The following is a 20,082-nucleotide window of genomic DNA, read 5'->3' on the forward strand; positions in this document are numbered from 1 at the left end:
TACTTTAACATGTCATACTTAAAGTAACAAAACTTTAATATATACTCTGTTTCAGACTTCTCACCAGGTCAACTCGCTGCTCACTCAGAGACACTGTTGTGAATTGATGATGATTGATGGAATAACCTCTGTCCTTAATGGGACAGTTTCCCAAGATTTCCCTTTTGCTTCTAGGATAAGTTCCCTTACTTAGTTCCCTGTCCTTCCCATCTTTTGATTGGTTCCAGATGCTTGTCTCTTTTTAAAAAAGCAGGGAAAGGGACAATCAAGTGACAGTTATAATTTCAAATGAGCTTTGAGATCCAGAGTCCCCATGTTTGCTTTATTTTTATACCTTGTTGCAGGGTTAGGACTAGGGTAAGGCAAGCAAGGCACCCAGGGTGCAAAGTTAAAGGAGGTCTTACTCTCAGGATCCTGAGCTTTGCTTGCCTTACCGTAATCCCAGCTCTGCCCTGTAGAATGGTCTTAAACATATGAAAGGAAAGGAGACATTAAAAAGTAAGGTGCAATGGTGAAATTGAAACTTTTAGATTCTAGATGGTTATGATATTTGATCAAATTCTTGATGGAATAATGAAATCTGCTTATAATGAAATAGGTTACAAAATAATTTAAAATAAATGTGTAACTCTGGAATCACAAAGAAATATTTTTACATGAAAGTTGTCTTTTGAAACTGAAAAAGGATGGTTCAGGCTCCATTTCACCACTTCCTTTAATTTATAAATGGAATTTAAAATAATACCCTCAAAATATCTCTGTATTTTGACACTTATTAAAATGGTTACTAAATACATATAAAATGAAAAAAAAACCCAGATTACCACTTTTATGTGCTTTTGGGGGGATTTAAACATGTCTATTTACTGAAAGATATAGAAATGTTTGACACATTTCAAAGTGAAATGGTTCCTTCTACATAGCTTGGACTGTGTTAATCCAAACTATCAAATAACCAGTATGATGATTAATTCCTACATCTAAGAATTCAAGCCAGTTACCAAAGATGATCAAACACTAATCAGATCAGTTGTACACATGAGCACAGGACCTCTCTCTTGGTTCTAAGTGAATGAAAGGAAGAAAACGGAAATATAATTTATGGTATTTTGCAAGTAGATGGAGTAGGGGTCCTTTTGACCATTTTGTACATGGTACCCAGAACTCTCTGTGGTATTTATTTGAAGTCAATAAATATAAAATGGGAATAATCAGTGCAAAAAAACTTTTTATGTGAAATTATTGAGAGTCCCACATAATTTCAATGTGAAAGCTATCCTATTAAATATAAGTGTATGGTTAGACACAGTTACCACAGAGTTACTAAACACTCCTCACGACTAAGTAACAAGTGTGGCTATCCACATTAAAATACTCACAAGACCTGTAAAACCAAGATGGGAAGAGGGATTCCCACCATTCATTTGGTGAGCAGAGTTTGAATTTAGATTTATTCACTGGAGCATACCCTCCAATCCTACATAATTAAAAGCGGGTTCCCAACTATACAGTAGTCATAGGGCAGTGACTCAGGGCTCAACATCTTGGGACTCAGTTGCTGATGTTCCATTTGAAACACGGAAAAGTCAACTCACTTTCCTGTGCCTGAACTGCCCTTTTTCTGTAGAGATAATTGGATTTACAAATACACAACAAAGCCAATTTATTCATACTTAGGCTATAAAAGAAACAGAAGATATAAATAAATGTAGAAAATATAATGCCAATGAATGCAGGGAAAACAACACAAGTTCATTTTCTGAGTTGGTCACTCAAATATAATAAAAAAATAAACATATTCATTTATTTATGTAACAAATCATTACCGAGGTCTTAGTATTTGCCAGGCACTGTGTGTGAAGCACTGGATGTCTAATAATAAGTAAATTCACAGACATGCTCTCACACGCTCATACACATAGCCATTGTTTATCATGAAATGATAACATTAGGAAATCACTGTATTAGATATTCACTGTATTAGACATTCACATAAATATGAAACACCTCCTTCTGGATAAAATTCTTCCTGGACAGGAAGCTCTGAAATCTAACAAGGTCAGAAAAAATCCAGATTTTAGAGAACAAGGTTGAGCCATGAATAATGTGATTGGTCTGTAATGTGGCTCTGAAGTCTGCTTAAGTAATCCTGCAAAACCACTCAGTTTGTAGGCTTCCCTCTTCTTGCTGCTAAGGTAAGCTATCAGGTTGGTACTGACCACAGCTGTGGCTGCATATTTGTGCATTACTCTCAAACTCTGTAGCACGTATGTCAATCTGGAAAACTCCTTTAGCCCACAGGAGGCACTCAAGTCTTAGATGAGAAAATAGTTTCCACCAAAATTATTATTTCATATAGCTTAAAGTAAGACATGAAAATCCTGGCTAAGACAATCTTGTGAAAAAATTTCATGTGCTTTGTAAAAATTTCTCAAATCACTCTTTAGGATCTTAAAAAACAATCCAGGGCTGTACCACAAAGGGAACTACAGAAGTGGTATTTTTAGCAGCCTTGTGTCTTCCCATTGTGGCAGAATAAGAGCACAGGAATGTTATGTGCATCTTTGATTTATCAAGTCACAGCTACAGCGTAGGCCTCTGGGCCCATATAGATAATTAAAATGCTACAAAATGAAAATTTTGATTTACTGTAATTACATTCAAATATCATCATAATTAAGTTCGTTTTTCAAGAGACAAGGACTGTACTCATCATATTCAAAGATAGCACATGCACACAGCTCTGTTTCCACAATGCCAAAGAACAAGGAAGCAATGGTTTCTTTTGCTGCTTTATCAGAGAACCAGGATCTAGAAAAACCTCTAAGATCACTGAGGCATTCTAGACAGATGGGTGTCTCATTTGTTTCTATTTCTGTTTTCAGAAAGGTGGCCCCAGAGAACCATCTCAATGTTTAGACACTTTCACTTCAGAAGCTCTCTCCCAATATTCAAACCTAAATCCCATTAACTGCAACTTGTGCTTTCCCTTGTTCTTTTCCTGCTGAAGAAACAGTGTTGCTTTTCCCAGACTAAACCATCTTAATTCCCTTAACTATCTTCATGGGTCTGCTTTACCTGCTCTTTCTTCCAGTATTATCTCCTAAGGTTTGAATGCTGAGCTCAAAGATGGGTAAAAAAAAAAAAATCACTTTAGCTTAACTAAACTTACAAATGTTTCTGTACATCTGGAGCACTTTCGATAGAAGCTATCCCTGTGAAAGTGGCTTCTGATTCTGCAGTAACATTGTTTGAAGTTTTGAAAGATAAAGTTGTAGTAAATGAACAAAGAAGTCAGGTAAAAAATCCAGTTTTATCTTCCAGAGAAAGTCACATATAAGATGCCTAGCTAAATCCCATTTGTGTTTAAGAGGCACACTGTAAGCTCTGACACCTGTCACCCACCAGTCATGCACCCCACACCAGGGCAGTAGCACTGTGAGACTATCACACCTCCGGGCGTTAATGGGTCTTAATGTATCTCAGTAGCACTGAAGCAGATCAAAGACTCCATGAGAGTCAAAACTAGTTTAAAATTGTAACACAGTCTTGTTTTCTCCTTCAGCAAATAAATAAACTGAAATAAACAAAGCTGCACACTAGCTTTTTTTTTAACTAAATAAAAAACATTTAGTAAATCAGAATCAACTTGAAGAATACACAAGGCAATGTGGTATTGTGAGGCTGAGCACTTTCTAGAAGCAGATTATTACATCTTCTCTGAGCTGATGCGTTTGTGATCCTGGAGACCATGAATGACAGCATGGTTATTCGGAAAAAATGAAAGCATAGATCATAGTAGGAAAAGACCTTCTATTTGGTATGTGAGAGAGAAGAACTACTTAGTTTGTCTCTCTTTATACGCACTCACTAAAAAACTACAAAGCTGTAAATTTGGTGGATGCCTTTAGAGAAACTATACTTATACATCAGAGAAATTCCCAGTGGCCTTGAATAAGAATAGTAAGAAAGACTTCTTTCAGATTTTGTCTGTTATATTAAATAGCTTCTAAAATCTATATTAGTAGAAGGTACTTGATTATATTTCTTTAATAAAAAATCAATTAAAAACTATAGCTGATTTCAGTTTTCTTTAAATATTTCATTAAAACCTGATAGAAACATAAATCAAGTCCTAATCTCCCCAGTGTGTGGGGAGGTAAGAATAAATGCTCGTTTCCAGGGTGACAATATCCACATAGCAGGCCCCTGGGTAGAGTCAACAGCAGAGAAGGGAAAGAGAATTTGCACATACTGTAAAAAGGGCACACATTCGTTCTATCTTCTCTGGGTTCCTTGGCCCACCATTCTTGTTCAGTCTCACCAGAAACCGCTCACTGAAATGTAGGAGAGAGAGAGACAGAAAAATGTAAGGGACCACATGCTCCAGAACAAATAAAAAGGGCATTTATAGAGAAGCCCTAAACACTTTCAGAACAGCTCATAGTGACAGGAAAGGCCAAAAGTACGTGTCTAATGGCAGGACACTATTTTTCTTGCCAAGCAGCATGCAATGGACACTACAAATTGCCTAACAGCTGTTGCTGTTTATTTGCTGGTAGTGACTCTTATCTCCCTAAAGGTGTGTGCTCCCTGAGAGGAGCAATTAAGACTATCTTCTATTATTTTCCAAATACCCCGAAAGCTCCAGTCATAATGCTAGGCCCATAACAAGCATATACATTCTCTGATGTGAACACTCAGATCATAAAAATATCCACCATACTCCAGCCAAAAAAATCTACATTACCCAATTTACATCTTCCTATATAACGCTTAAGAATCATTTCAGGAATAAGAAAAAAAATGTTACAGGGACTTAGAAAAATTTGAGCAAAAAGTCAAAGAGAAATAATGTATTATAACTAAAGTTGCGATCAGAATTTAATAGGGCTATTAAAACATTTTATTCCACAAACAACACAAGTTAGCTCCTGAAGTAAGTTACTGAATTAAAAAACCAGAGATACAGTGTTTGTGACATCTGGAGAGGTGTCTCCTCACTCCCTCACTCTTGCCCAGACTCAGTTTCCTACCTCTTCATCACAAGGCTCCCCATCAACTGCAACAGGAAAACTGAGCCATGGCAAAGACCACGTATATGATTCTGAAAGTAATTTATTTCTCCTGTGCCCACAGTCACGTACTCACCACATATATGTCAATATTAAAATATTGTCCTAGAATTATAAGATATAATATCAACTTCACAGGTTGCTTACTTTGTTCATGTATTCATTTGTTCATTTAGTCAACAAATAGTTATTAAGTTCTGTGTGCTAAATGTGGGACTACAAATGTGAACAAGATACATACAAGGTACTTTTTTTCATAGAGCTTGTGGTCCTGGTAGACAATTAAATATGCAGAAATGAAGCTCAAAAAATATTTAGGCCAGATATAAACGAGATTTTTTTCAGCCAGGGGGTTGGATGGCAACAAGGAGAGAATGTGCATAGAAGGAGCAGGAAAAACGGCTTTGGTCAGAATCCTGAGGGACGTTGATAGTTAGCAAAAAAGAGGTAGAACTAGCAAAGTAGACATATGAGGACAAATAGAAAAATAAGGAGGAGGTGGGATGCTATGTTAGTCAAGGGAAGAAAATGTCTGAAAGCGGAGGGAGAGGTCAGTGAAGTCCAAGGCTAGTGAGAAACACATGAGACAAGCACAAGAGTGTCCCCTGGCTGTTCAGAACAGAGACTACTGTGATTCTTGCAATAACTGTTTTAGTGGAATGGTAGAGAAAGAGGCCAGTGTGAGGAGTAAGAAGTGAGGAGGCAGAAATAGTAAGTCTAGACTACTTTTTTTTTTTAAGATTTTATTTATTTATTTGAGAGAGAGCTAGAAAGAGCAGGAGCTGGGGGTGGGGTCAGGTGGGTGGCTGGGGAAGGACAAATAGACTCCCTGCTGAGTAGGGAGCCTGACATGGGACTCAATCCCAGGCCCCTGGAATCATGACCTGAGCTGAACACAGATACTGAACCAACTGAGTCACCCAGGCATCCCATAGGCTACTCTTTAATAAATGGCTATGGAAAGGTAGAAGTCATAAACTTATAGTTGAATGGGCATGTTGGGTTGAGGGAGGTCTTTATTTTTTTTTAAACATTTATTTATTTATTTGAGAGAGAAAGAGAGAGAGAGAGAGAGAGAGCACAAGCAAGGGTGAGGGGCAGAGGGAGAAGCAGGTTCCTCACTGAGCAGGGAGCCTGATGCAGGACTTGATCCCAGGACCCTAGGATCACTACCCAAGCTGAAGGTGGATGCTTAACTGACTGAGCCACCCAGGCGCCCCGAGGGAGGTCTTTATTAACATGTGGGATAATACATATGTTTATACTTAATTAATTGTCAATAAATGCACCAAAATTAAGTAAAGGAGCACAGTAATTTCAATAAGTGGTGCTTACTAATCCATATGAAAAAGACTAAACTTTGATCCTTGCTTACAAAAGAGTAACTTGGATGGATCATAGACCTAAACATAAGAGCTAAAACTATACAACTGTAAGAAGAAAATACAGGAGAAAAATGAAGACAAGTACCTTTGTGTATTTTATTCACATTTGTATTTCCATATTTAGCATAAAAGAGAAAAATCTTTGATCTCAGATTATTAAGTGAATATCAGGAATCACAACAAAATGATAAATTGAACTTTATCAAAATTAAAACCATCTTCTCTTGGGAAGACACTATTAAAGTAAAAAGACAAGCTATAGACTGAGAAAATATTTACAAACACTCATCTAAGAAAGGACTGTATTAAGAACATATTATGGAGTTCTGAGAGTTCTTTATAAGTAACAACTCAATTTAAAAATGGACAAAAGATCTGAATAGACCCTTCACCAAAGAACATACAGGGATGGCAAATAAGCTCAAGAAAACACCCTTAATCATTAAAGAAATACAAATTAAAAGCACAGTGAGATACCACTACACACCTATTAAAATGGCTAAATTAAAGACTAAATATACCAAGGGTTGGTGAGAATGTAGAGCAACTAGACCTCTCATAAACTGTTGAGGGGAGTTCAAAATGGTATAACCAGTTTAGAAAACAGTCTGACAGTTTCTTATAAAGTTAAACGTACACTTATTATATGATCCAATCACTCTACTCCTAGGTATTTATTCCTAGGAGAAATGAAAACTTATGTCCACACAGAGACCCATATGTGAATATTTATAGCAGCTTTATTCATAATAGCCAGGAACTGTAAAGAACACAAATGTTCATCAGGAGATGAATGGACAATCCATATAATAGAATATCTATACAATGGAGTATTACTTCACAATAAAAAGAACTACTGATATGTATAACAATATGGATGAATCTCAAAAACATATGCTAAGTGAAAGAAGCCAATCAATCACAAAAGACCATATACTGTATGTCTCCACTTATGTTATAATCTAGAATAGGCAAAACTATAAGGAAGGAAACCAGATCAGGAGCTGTCACGGCTGAGGAAGGAGGGCAGGGATTGAATGCAAAGGTGCATGAAGGAACTTTCTGGGGTGATGAAATCTTCTACTTCTTGAATATGGTGGTGATTTCACAACTGTAATTTGTCAAAACTCACCAAACTATGTATTAAAAAGAGTGAATTTTACTACATGTAAATTACAGTTCAACAACCTGACTTCAAAAAAGGATGGGGTACACCCAACAACATTTACTTCTAATAGGACAATGTTCGTAGATGGTGAGATACTGAAGACAGAGGAAAGAGAAAAAATAATTGGCAAAGGAAAAAGAGGTTCCCACCTCCTTGGGAAACTCAGAGAATCAAGGAAAGAACCAAGGAGGAAACAACAAGTATAGATACAAATAAGTTAGTAGTTTTAGTAATGGAAAGTTGAGGTGTATCAGAGAAATAGGAAATAAGAGCATCAAAGTAACATTTTTCTGTTACTGTAGTTATCTATCCTAACTAACATGTATATATGCACTTAACAACCACTCAGTTAGCTCTTAACTTGGTATATGAGTAGAGAAACATTTTTAGGAAGTTTATGTCTTTTCCAGAGAATTTATCATTACTTCTACATTCTTTGTTGAAGGAACACCTGCAACTGCTCTCACTATCACATTACCAATCTCTCAAGGACAGACATCTACCAAGCAGACTGCTGCTGGAGCTGCTAGACCCACAGAAGGGTATATGGTTTGGAGGGGCTACATCAAGCTCTGGTCCAAAGATAAAAGGGTACATAAAACAAATTCCCGAGTGGACAGGGTTGCTGGCCCTACAGAACCCAAGAACTTCCCTTTCTCCTCAAGAGTGGGAGGAGGTCCCTGAGTTTTCATTGTGCCCACAAGACCTTCACATGTCCTAGAGCCTTTCATGCTTCTGGTTTCACCTGGCCTTCACAATTTGTGAAACTGAAAATAACTGTTTTTTTTTCCTCATTTCATAGGGCTTTGGGTACACATCTAATTATTTCCTGTTTTGCTAGCTTCTCCAATGGGTCTGATAAACAAATAATGCTTTCTGCTAACATTCAAACTATTTGAAGGCAAATACCTATCCAATGTTTCCTGAAGTGGTCAAAAAAAGTGGAAAATACTGCATTAAACACAGTTAAACAAGGTTTTACCCTCTGGAAGTTCTCAGAGGCTTAAAATGTTATTATGTGTTTGGTACCAATGGGACCGAAGACATCTGACCCCACAAGCTGCTTTTATGTAAGGCAATGGAGTCTGTGCAAAGTTTGATAAATGCTGATCGAATCTTCTTGCCAATGAGAGCTACAGCAACCACTCATATTTCCCAAAGGTATGAAAGGAACTGTGGCCAAAAGAGTAAAATTTATTCATGAGATTTTACAAACATCCTCTATATGAGAGCAACAGGTCAGGTTTTCTCTTAAACAATATGGGCGAGAAAACTCCAATTCTTTTAAAAGAAAAAAGAGATGGTGTTAAATTCTTACTTTTCAATAAGCAACATTATAAGAGAACGTCTCCATATTTAGTTGTTTTTACGATGAGCTACGCATGAACAGTATATGAAGTTAAATTAATTTCATAATTTCATATTATTGGGCAAGTTGCTACAAATGAATTCCATAATTTGAATCTGTGGCAAGTCTTATAGTATCTTAATTTTAAGATCACTTGATCTTATGAAACTTTTAATTCATACATTCATACACATCTCCATGGATAGCAATTCATGCACCCCTACAGCAAATGTTCGGTGACCACCAATAAGATGCCAGCCTATGTTGAGGCAGAGATAGTCTCTGATACTTAGGGAGAATATTTCCTGAAGACTCTGTTTTGGAAATACAAGCATGCTCCTCATATAATTTCAGAAGAATTCTCGTAACTCATTCATTTTAATCTTCATGTTTCTCATTTGGTCCTCTGTGGAGATGGATGGCAACTACTTAGCATCTCTTTTGTGATAACCTCCCAGGTGCTTAAAAACAGACAAGTAGCCCCAAGGCCATAGTACATAGCACAATCAACAGATTAAAAAATCTCTAGTATTTCATCACAGATTCATTTTCCAATTTAGATCACTTGGTTTTATTTCTCAAGTTCTTCAAGTTTTCCCACTTCATTCTGAAGCACAAGAGCAGAAATGCATAAAGGGGTTTCATAAAGGCAAATCAGTACTGTGGTTTTCAAATTTATTTTTAGTATCAGCTTTTCTTTTCAACAAAACCTCACACTGTTCAATATATGAAAAATTGATAAAGACAGCTACTTTGGTTGAATTGGGCGGTGGGGGGATGGGGGGAAAGAATCCTCCCTACTTAGGCCTTTCTCCTAATCACCACCTGTCCCTGAGACACTTCAGGGCTCCAAAGAACACTTTTAAAGCTATTATTACAATTCAAGGATTCTTTCCAGCCTTCTTCCCTCCTTTTCATTCAACAAGTGTTCATTAGCCTCTACCATATTTCAGAAACTGAGCTAGAAACTGGGAATAGAGAAATTGTCCCTCCCTATCCTCAAGGTTTTGAGTCTACTAGAAGAGAGACACACATAAACTCAAAATTGCAACATAATGTGAAAAATGCTATAATTACAGAGAAAGGGGCTGCTGACAAGTTCTACTGAGATAAGCTGCTCAAATGAGATACTGTAAAGGATTCTTGCAATATTGCTAGGCTTTCAGCATTTGGTGAGGGGTAGTTAGAGATGGAGAGAAGGGGATTCTAGGAGAGTGCTCCAAGTGCAGACTCTCAGAGGTCTGAGGCAGCTTGATGGTGGGAAGGTTCCAAGCATGAGTTAGGAGGGCACTGGAGAACTGGGGAGTGGTCAAAGGTACTATGCAACACAGAGCAGACAAATCCAGAGGGGACTTATATGTGAGGGTTTTCCTAACTTGGCTATTATCAGGAGTAACTGGCAGCTTATTAAAATACAGATTTCTGGACTCCATCCCAGGTCTTCTGGATCAGAATTTCTAGAGGAAAGGACTCAGAGGACTTCTGGGGAGAGTGCAAGAATCTGCATTTATTTTATTTCATTCTATTATGTTATGTTAGTCACCATACAATACATCATTAGTTTTTTTTTTAATTTTTTATTGTTATGTTAATCACCATATATTACATCATTAGTTTTTTGGTGCAGTGTTCCATGATTCATTGTTTGTTCATAACACCCAGTGCTCCATGCAGAACGTGCCCTCCTCAATACCCATCACCAGGCTAACCCATCCCCCTCCCCCCTCCCCTCTAGAACCCTCAGTTTGTTTCTCAGAGTCCATAGTCTCTCATGGTTCATCTCTACCTCTGACTTCCCCCCCTTCATTTTTCCCTTCCTTCTCCTAATGTCCTCCATGCTATTCTTTATGTTCCACAAATAAGTGAAACCATATGATAATTGACTTTCTCTGCTTGACTTATTTCACTTAGCATAATCTCCTCCAGTCCCAACCATGTTGATGTAAAAGATAAAAAAAGTTTTAGTTGTTAGGATTAGAAAGTTTGGAAAACCCCATCATGGGCCTTAGAAAGGCCCGGAAAGTTCAACTATGAGAAGCAGTGTTGACGTCCTAAGTCTTTAGAATGATCACTTGGGCCACAGGGTTGAAAGCAAGTTGGTAACATAGAAAATACTCCAACGGCAACTGGAGTAGCTCCAGCAAGCCATGATGCAGTTTGGGAACAGAAGAGAGGAGAATGGATGTGAGCGGTTGATTGGCTGTGGTAGTCAGCCAGGAAAGATATAAAGTTCAGACGTGTACACTGAATTTAAAGTCTCTGTGGGATATGTAGGTGAACAAAAAAACAGGCAGATCAAAGCCCACGTCTGAAGTTCAGGGAAAAGACATGGGTGGGAGATGAAGCTCTGGGTAGTCATCAACTTACTATAGCAGCAGAAGCAGCCGCTGAATGAGTATCTTTTATGCACCAGGCATTATTTAAAGTATTTCTTTTCCTGCCTAATTGTACTTAATCCTCATAACAGATATTTCATCTCTGAAGAAACAGAGTCAGAGGGGCAGAGTTCCTGGCTTAAGATCAAAAAGTAGAGAGAGAACAGTGACACTGGAATTCTAATTTGAATCTGTTTGACTTCAAAGCCCATGCTTTATCTGTATTTCATCTTATTAAATGCTCATTGGAAAAAAAGTGGTGCAGGAGTGGATGGGGTTTCTATGGGTAATGCTGCAAACTACATCTTGCCCTAGAGACACACAGTGTCTGTGTCACATAGGCTCCCAGAGGTGCTGCCTGAAGGAAATCCAGCTAGCCCCATAATCCCTAGTACCTACATGGAACACTTGACCCCTCTGATTAGAAAACTCATGCCAAGCCCTCATCCCAGTTCTGCTGGTACACCTAGTCTGTTTGACATTTATGGCACTCTGACCCGGGAGACTGAGAGGTGATGGGAACAATGGTTTGCCTGATTTGGAAGCAGAGACTTGAATGACAAACAATCCCAGGATATAGATTCTTTTCATGTTCTTTAAAGCAAAAGAGACACAAGAGTAAACCTGTTATCACATATTCTTGAATGTTTATAATAGCATTTTTCTAATTATACAGCCCCTAAAGGATCTTTAGAAATCATATACTTCTCATGAAATCAAAATAACTGGTTACTTAATGATCAGTTATGTGAAAAGCTACAGTTGTTTTTTACTCTAATGATTTATGCTTTTATCCCAGGATCAGGCTCCCAATTCTAACAATAAAAACATGTAGATGAATAAATGGGGGTGCAAAGAGGATGAGGTTCTGCTGACAGGACAGCACAACAGGTCATCTTTGCTGTCTCCAACATTCAAGTCAAAACGCTTCTAAGGAAATTGTACAACCATGTGGGGAAGTTGGGGCATGGAGGGAATGACCCTGCCTTCTATGTGTTGCTACTTACGTCTCTGAGGTCTACAGAAGTAGCACACTTATATTTGTCAGCTGTAGGTCAAGCAGTCTGAAGTGTGATAAGAAAATAACCATGCTAGCCCTTGATGTCAAATAAGCAATGTTAGGACAGTGGTTGCTTCTCTGTATTCAGGAACAGCTCTTTTTTGTCTGGTGTAGACAAATGCACCCTTCATAGATAGGTCCTTTGTAACTTCCCAAGAATAACCCAGACCTAGTAGTTCTAAAAGAAATGCTAAACAAATTAATAAATGAATGCTGAAAAAACAATTTAGCTAAGAACACTTTCATCAAGTGTATAGAAAGAATGCTACTTCGTAATTTATCTGACTATACTTAAATATATGGCCAAGCCAACGGACACATGAAAAAGTGCTCAACAGCACTCGGCATCAGGGAAATACAAATCAAAACCTCAATGAGCTACCACCTCCCACCAGTCAGAATGGCTAAAATGAACAAGTCAGGAAACGACAGATGTTGGCAGGGATGAGGAGAAAGGGGAACCCTCCTACACTGTTGGTGGGAATGCAAGCTGGTGCAGCCACTCTGGAAAACAGTATGGAGGTTCCTCAAAAAGTTGAAAATCCAGCTACCCCACGACCCAGCAACTGCACTACTGGGTATTTACCCCAAAGATACAAATGTAGTGATCCGAAGAGGTACGTGCACCCCAGTGTTTATAGCAGCAATGTCCACAATAGCCAAACTATGGAAAGAGCCTAGATGTCCATCAACAGATGAATGGATAAAGAAGATGTGGTATATATACACAATGGAATATTATGCAGCCATCAAAAAATGAAATCTTGCCATTTGCAACGACGTGGATGGAACTAGAGTGTATTATGTTAAGCAAAATAAGACAATCAGAGAAAGACAATTATCATATGATCTCACTGATATGTGGAATTTGACAAACAAGACAGTGGATCATAGGGGAAGGGAGGGAAAAATGAAACAAGACGGAACCAGAGAGGGAGACAAACCATAGAGACTCTTAATCTCAAGAAACAAGGGTTGCTGGAGTGGAGGGGGATGGGAGGGATGGGGTGGCTGGGTGATGGACACTGGGGAGGGTATGTGCTATGGTGAGCGCTGTGAATTGTGTAAGACTGATGAATCACAGACCTGTACCCCTGAAACAAACATTATATGGTAATAAAAAAATAAAAAAAATAAAAAATAAAGGGAGAAAAAAATATGGCCAAGCATTATCATAGAAAAATAAAGCATTTAAGAGCAAATCACTGATAACATGATCCAATGTTTTCCTATTTATTTATTACAATGTTTCCCAATTTATTTACTATGCAAACTAGAAAGACTTAAACAAATGCTAAAGTGTGCTTGCTCTCTAAGGCTTCAGGGAAAAACAATGTCTTGGCAGTAAGTAATACAGAAAAATGACTATCTTTTATGAAAAACCACACATAACATAGTCCAATCATGGTGTTTCCTAATGGATAGTCTACTAACTAGAAAAAGATAACTTCAAAAATTCACTCTCTCACTAGTAGGATCTGACTGCAAGTAAAACACACTTTGAGCAAACATCACTCTCTCCAGGAATTCAGTGCATGAAACTCTCCAGTCTTTGCAGTTATGCTTCGGAATTTCTACACAGCATAAAGGAAATGGAATAAACACACACCAAGATTTTGAACAGGATGACAGCAGTTATCACCACGTGTACCACACTTTATAGAGTTTGTCAGCATTTTCTCATACATTACCTCATGTGATATGCAGGAACTTGGCAGGAGTACTTCAAATTGTCATTGGAAAGACTATCTTCCTGACCCTGCTCCCTTCCTCCCTCATTACCTACATTTACAATGATAATCTTTTGTTCTGTTCTTTCTAGCTCTTTGTTCAGAATGTGAACATTTTGTCTTTTAAATTTCCTTCCTTTACTCACTACACATATTTTTCTCTGCTGGGCATGAGAAAGAGCAAGAAGAATATATATTCACATATAGAAGAAAAATCATAGCATTTGCCTGAGGTTTTTCATGGTCTGCTCTAACACACACACACACACACACACACACACTCTCTCTCTCTCTCTCTCTCTCCTATAGATTTGGCCTATATTGTAACTACATAAGTCCTTTACGGATACCAGAATATACATTATTTATACTTATTAACTTGTTCTTTTGTTACTATTTCTGCTGCTGCTTCTGTGTTTCAATGAGGCAAAATTTTTCTGTTTAACATATTATATGTCAAGAGGGAATCCTGATGGGAATAGCAGAGCCTATAGAAACCAAAATAAATATACACAGGAGAAATAGAAAAAATCTTGATTGTTTTCTGAGTGGAAGCTAGAAGACTGAGCCAACTTGAAAGCCAAATGAGTATTTAAATCTCTGATGAGCACTGGGTGTTATATGTAAATAATGGATCACTGAACACTACATCAAAAACTAATGATGTACTATATGTTGGCTAACGGAACATAATAAAAAAATAAATCTAACATTTTACTAGACATTTTCTTTTAAAGAATAAGGCTGAGAAGCCCAGGGATAATCTCAAGGAACAACAGCAAATAAAGATTTCCTAAGTACTAAAACTTTGACAGTATTTAAAAGCTCTAATTTTTTTCAAGAAGTTTAAAATATAGGAACAATGTAACTATGTCAAATTCTTTTTTATTCTCCCTTAATATGGGACAATTAGCAATATTATTTTTTAAAAGATTTATTTATTTGAGAGAGAGGTAGAGAGTGGGCAGGGGTAGGGGCAGAGGGAGAGGTAGAAAGTGAATATCCAGCAGACTCCCTGCTGACCATGGAGCTAGAAACAGGGCTTGATTCATGAACCTGAGATCACGACCTGAGCTGAAACCAAGAGTCAGATGCTTAACTGAGCCATGCAGGAGCCCCTAGTGATATTATTTTAAAGACAATATTATAGGGACACCAGGGTGGCTCAGTCAGTTGAGCATCTGCCTTTGGCTCGGGTCATCATCCTAGGGTCCTGGGATTGAGCCCCACACTGTGCTCCCTGCTCAGCAGGAAACTTGCTTTTCCCTCTCCCATTCCCCCTGCTTGTGTTTCCTCTTTCACTTCCTCTCTCTCTCTCTCTCTCTCTCAAATAAATAAATAAATAAAATCTTTTTTAAAACCCAATATTGTAGTAACACAGCTAATAAGGTATAGAGACAAGATTTCAACTCATGTCTGGATTCTCCAAAGCCTGTACTCATTCCAATTGTCTTTCTTGATATATACTTAAATGGTGAAAATAATAATATTGCTCAAAAGGAAATAAACCACTTGAAAGTAGCTACATGTCTCTAAATATTACATACCTATAAATGTACACAAATGTATACATCTGAGACTACAAACAACTCTCTTGTTCTTAATTTTCCTCTTTTGCTTCATGTCTTTCCCTCCTCTAGGTATTCTGTGCACACAGGCTCAATCTATCCTTTCTGCCATGATCCAGCACAACCAGTTCAGCAGATCACTCAGCCTACCAGGTTCTATGCTATGCTATACAATATGGTAGTGCCACTAGCCGCATGTAGTTATTTGTGTCTAAGCTTAATTAAAATTAAGTAAAATTAGAAATTCACTTCTCAAACTAGCCACATTTTAAGTGTTAAATAGCCACCTGAAGCTAGTGGCTACCAGGCACACCATAATGTTCTGCTATATACAGAACATTTCTATCATCCTATAAAGTTCTACATGGTCTGTGGGGGGGGGGTCACTGGGACAAAAGATTCTGTACTACTGCATAGCAGCACTATTCCAAGGAACAAAATTATAAGGCTAGCAACACTAGAGTCAGTATACATAGGTGGGGTTTGAGGGCTGGAGGAAAGGTGTTCAGAGGGGCCAGATCTAGGAATGGCACTCCCCGGATGCAGGCGTTCTCAGTCCCTAAAGCTTAGAAATGGGCATGTGAGAGGTAAGTTGACCTCTGAAAACCTGGCATAGATAAGGAAGTCTATGGTCTGCACATGGCCCAAGTGAGACAGTCTGAGACGTCAATAGCCAGGGATATGTGACAAGAATCCAGGAAGTCAGATAGACTATAAAGAAATGGCAGTGAGCAGGTCCCATGTGGTCTGCCCTTTGGCCCTTTTCGAACTTTTTGTTGAGAGTGGGGCAGCCTTGAAAGCTAGATATGTGCATAGGGTACTTGCAGTCTCATGAAAGAAGGTGTACTAAGGTCAGAGATTTGCTCTACCTGTGCTTGTGGCTGGGACGAGGCAGCCAGATATTTGTGCAGGCTTGGAATGGGGATTTGGCAGTTTCTGAGTACTTTTTTTTTTTTAAAGATTTTATTTATTTATTTGAGAGAGAGAATGAGATAGAGAGAGAGCATGAGAGGGGAGAGGGTCAGAGGGAGAAGCAGACTCTCCACTGAGCAGGGAGCCCGATGCGGGACTCGATCCCGGGACTCCAGGACCATGACCTGAGCCGAAGGCAGTCGCTTAACCAACTGAGCCACCCAGGCGCCCAGTTTCTGAGTACTTTGATCAGTGTAGGCTATACAACATTTTTCAGTAAACATAATCTCTTCTCTGCATTTACAGCGTTGTAGCACAAACTCACCACACATGCTAAGACATACTTAGCTATCTCTGGCCTGCCAGCCAAGGTACTAGAGGGCACTCTTATAGTACATAGTCAGTTTACCTTTTCCACGTATTGTATGTATCTACTATAGAGTGAGGTAGGCCAAAAATGAATGGGCAGATTCTGAAGCCCAGGCCCTCTGGGAATGTGTCCAGGTATCTTTGGTAGCCTTCCATCTCTAGGCACTCCAACCTCCAGGTCAGCCTGAATTATCACCCCTATATGTATTTTCTGCAAACACAGCTTGAACTATATGACTTCCTTTCTTAAAAAAGAAACCTTCAGTGCTGCTCCAGCTCTGTAGATGAAGCTCCTAAAAGCATCCACCTGGCAGTCCAGACCTTCTAGCATCTGTCTTCTTCCTGTCTCCCTAAATTCTTTTATTTCCATCAACATACCTTGTTTCAGGCCAGATGGGTCTGCTTGCATTTCTCTAAAAGTATTCTTTTTTCACTGCATCCTATCTCCCCACTTCTCTCTTCTGTGCAAACCCTGCCTATCCTTTGAGGCCCAGCTCAAACATGTAGGGTCATGGAGGCTTCTATGGCCCCATCAGTCAGAAAGGATCTATTCCTCTGCTAACATCTAACCATTTATGGCAGTGCCTCTGACAGGCTAGCATTAGAGCTGGTGTGTACATATGTGACACCTTCTCTGTGCAGAAGAGAGTTAACATAGCATGCCTGAGACTGCTATCTTAGAAAGGTATGCTTGCAAGGTCAGCCTTTGGCTGGCATCTGGGAATTTGGTTCTTGAAGAGTTCCCAACCGTTAAGGGTGGCTCACTGTGCCTAGACTGTTTCTGTGGGGCACTATGGCTTATGCTGAACATTTGTTTCCCTTCTGGGAATTTTTATATGGTAAGCAAAGGCTGCCCACGTGACAGCCCCCTATAAACATTGCGTGCTGAGTCTCTAAATGGGCTTGCTGGGGGCTGACACACTGCACAGATATTGCTGCATTTTTATTGCTGGAGGAGTGTGCTCTGTGTGATCTCCTCATGTGAAGGAGAAAGCATAAGTAAGCCTGCACATGGATTCTTCCAGGCTCTGCCTGTGTTCTCCCTTATGATCCAGCTCTGTATCCTATGTCACTGTAATGAATCTCAGCTATGAATACAGCTATATGCTGAATCTCAAAAGTCCTTCTAATGAATGGCCAATAGGGGTTGTCCTGGGGATCTCTAACATATCCTTTAAGTCCAGTGTCCTTGTCTGCAAGGTATCAGGGACAGTATCTCCTGCAACCCTCAAACAATCAAGCATAGAAGCTTACAGCTTATAGAGACTTACTAAACAAAAATAAACTTTACCTAATAAAATCTTCTTGATTTCTAATGACTTTATGTTTATAAGAACAACACAATTAAAATACCAAGGTAGCTGAGAGCAAAATGAGAAATAATAAAGGGGTAGTTTTCCCCACAGAAGGCTCCTATCTGTACACACACAGCTTTTTCCTGCTTTAAAGTGTCTCAAGAGCTTCACAGCAATAAATGAATATTCTGAATGTGCCTGCTGCTGCCATAGGGCTCTGATGACATCTTACTGTCATGAAATCTCTCTGCTGTCCTGTCACCCAGGCAAAGCTCGCAGAGATCCTGCTACTTAGGTTTAGGTCCCAGGGAAGGCTGCCTGCCAGGTGTCTAGCAAAAGCAGGGTCTCTGTGGTGGGAAGAATCTTTGCAGCGGCAACCGACCTTTATTTGCCCTTCCTGTCTTTCACAAGCCCAGCTAAAGCATATAAAGAACACTGATGTTTAGATTCAACAGCAAAACTTAAACATGTATAATAAAGATGATAACTGTGAATATTTACTGAGATTTACTATCTTCCAGGGCCCTGTTCTAGGGATTGCATTGTCACTTTAATTAGGGAGACACTACTACTTTTTTTTTTTCAAACAAAAGGTCTTACATATTTATTACTGAACCAACCTACTGGTGTAGCAGCATAGTAAGAGAGAAAGATCATCTTCTCAACAAAACTTATCTGTTGGTCAGGTAGTAGTGATGTTTACAGAGTGATACCATATGAGCAAGTGACCTTCATGCAGCATAAATACGTATGCCATCTCATGTGTGATTCCTTATAGACCCAGTTTGGTGGTTCTCCAATGTCTCCTCTTGGAGTTGCACTTGATTTTATTACCAGTTTTCATCCAAATCCATTGGGGAATGTGATGATTCTGCTTTTGTTTCTTGGCCAGGAATCACCTGATCCTGAAATTCTTGTGAAAAGATATGGCAAGGAACAGTCAACCACACACACCATGATGGCAGAGAAAAGGCAAATACTACTATTTTATAGTTGAGGAAATAAAAGCACAGAGGGGTTAAGCAGTCCAGCTTATTTGGCAGCACTAACCATGGTAAGGTATGTAGGCTCGCTCTGGCAGGAGTGTGAGTTCAGAGAGTTTAAGACAAGGGCAAGGACAAACCTTAGAGGTCAAGCCCAGGAATCCTGATAAGTCCTGACTTATAGGGGTGAGGCAGGAGAATCTCAGGCAGAACTAGGATTGGGGATGAACCATGGGTAGGTTGAATTATCCTCAGGGGCAGTGGGATAAAGCCACAGAATGGTTGTGGCTGACCACACCCTGGTTAGAATCAGAGTGTGGAGCCAGAACAGGCAGATGGAATGAGGTGGATGCCAAGGCATAAGTACTAAGATAGCACAGGTCTGTTCCCAGAGTGGGCTGTTTGTGCCTTAAAGGGGAGTTCTCAACGTGGAATCAGACAGGCTTCAGAAGCCCTGTGTTCCCTCAGAAGCAGGATGTAAAGGGGTTATGTCTACTGCCTCTGTGCACATACATTCTTCCAAGAATATAGTACCAAAGGATCCTGTACTCTTTCTCCCTGGTTTACTTCTGTGTCTTCATTCATCCATAAATCTTGCAAGCCCATGTGAGATACCAAGATACTCTTCTGGGCAGTGGGGAGCTCACTGCAAGCTGATTCCTCCATTTCCTCTATAGCCATACTTTTTGACTTTTAGCCCTACACAAATGTCACTAACCAATTAAGATAAACTAGGTTAACTGTTATTCTGAAGCTATCCATAGGGTACTCAGCCTTATCAGTTTACGCCTTAATATATCCCACAAATGTATTT

At 39.1% G+C, this 20,082-nt stretch overlaps 1 protein-coding gene across 1 annotated transcript in view; it reads right to left on the minus strand.

Moving 5' to 3' along the window:
- Window positions 1-20,082, minus strand: part of DOCK3 (dedicator of cytokinesis 3) — a 558,375-nt gene that overhangs the window by 116,066 nt on the left and 422,227 nt on the right. The window contains 1 exon segment of the mRNA XM_088022140.1: window positions 4,256-4,337. Within this exon segment, the coding sequence (XP_087878266.1) occupies window positions 4,256-4,337 (82 nt within the window).

This window comes from Eumetopias jubatus, unplaced genomic scaffold, assembly GCF_037043125.1.
Source record: "Eumetopias jubatus isolate StellerSeaLion01/CBP00866 unplaced genomic scaffold, mEumJub1_p1.0 scaffold_1, whole genome shotgun sequence".
NCBI lineage: Eukaryota > Metazoa > Chordata > Mammalia > Carnivora > Otariidae > Eumetopias > Eumetopias jubatus.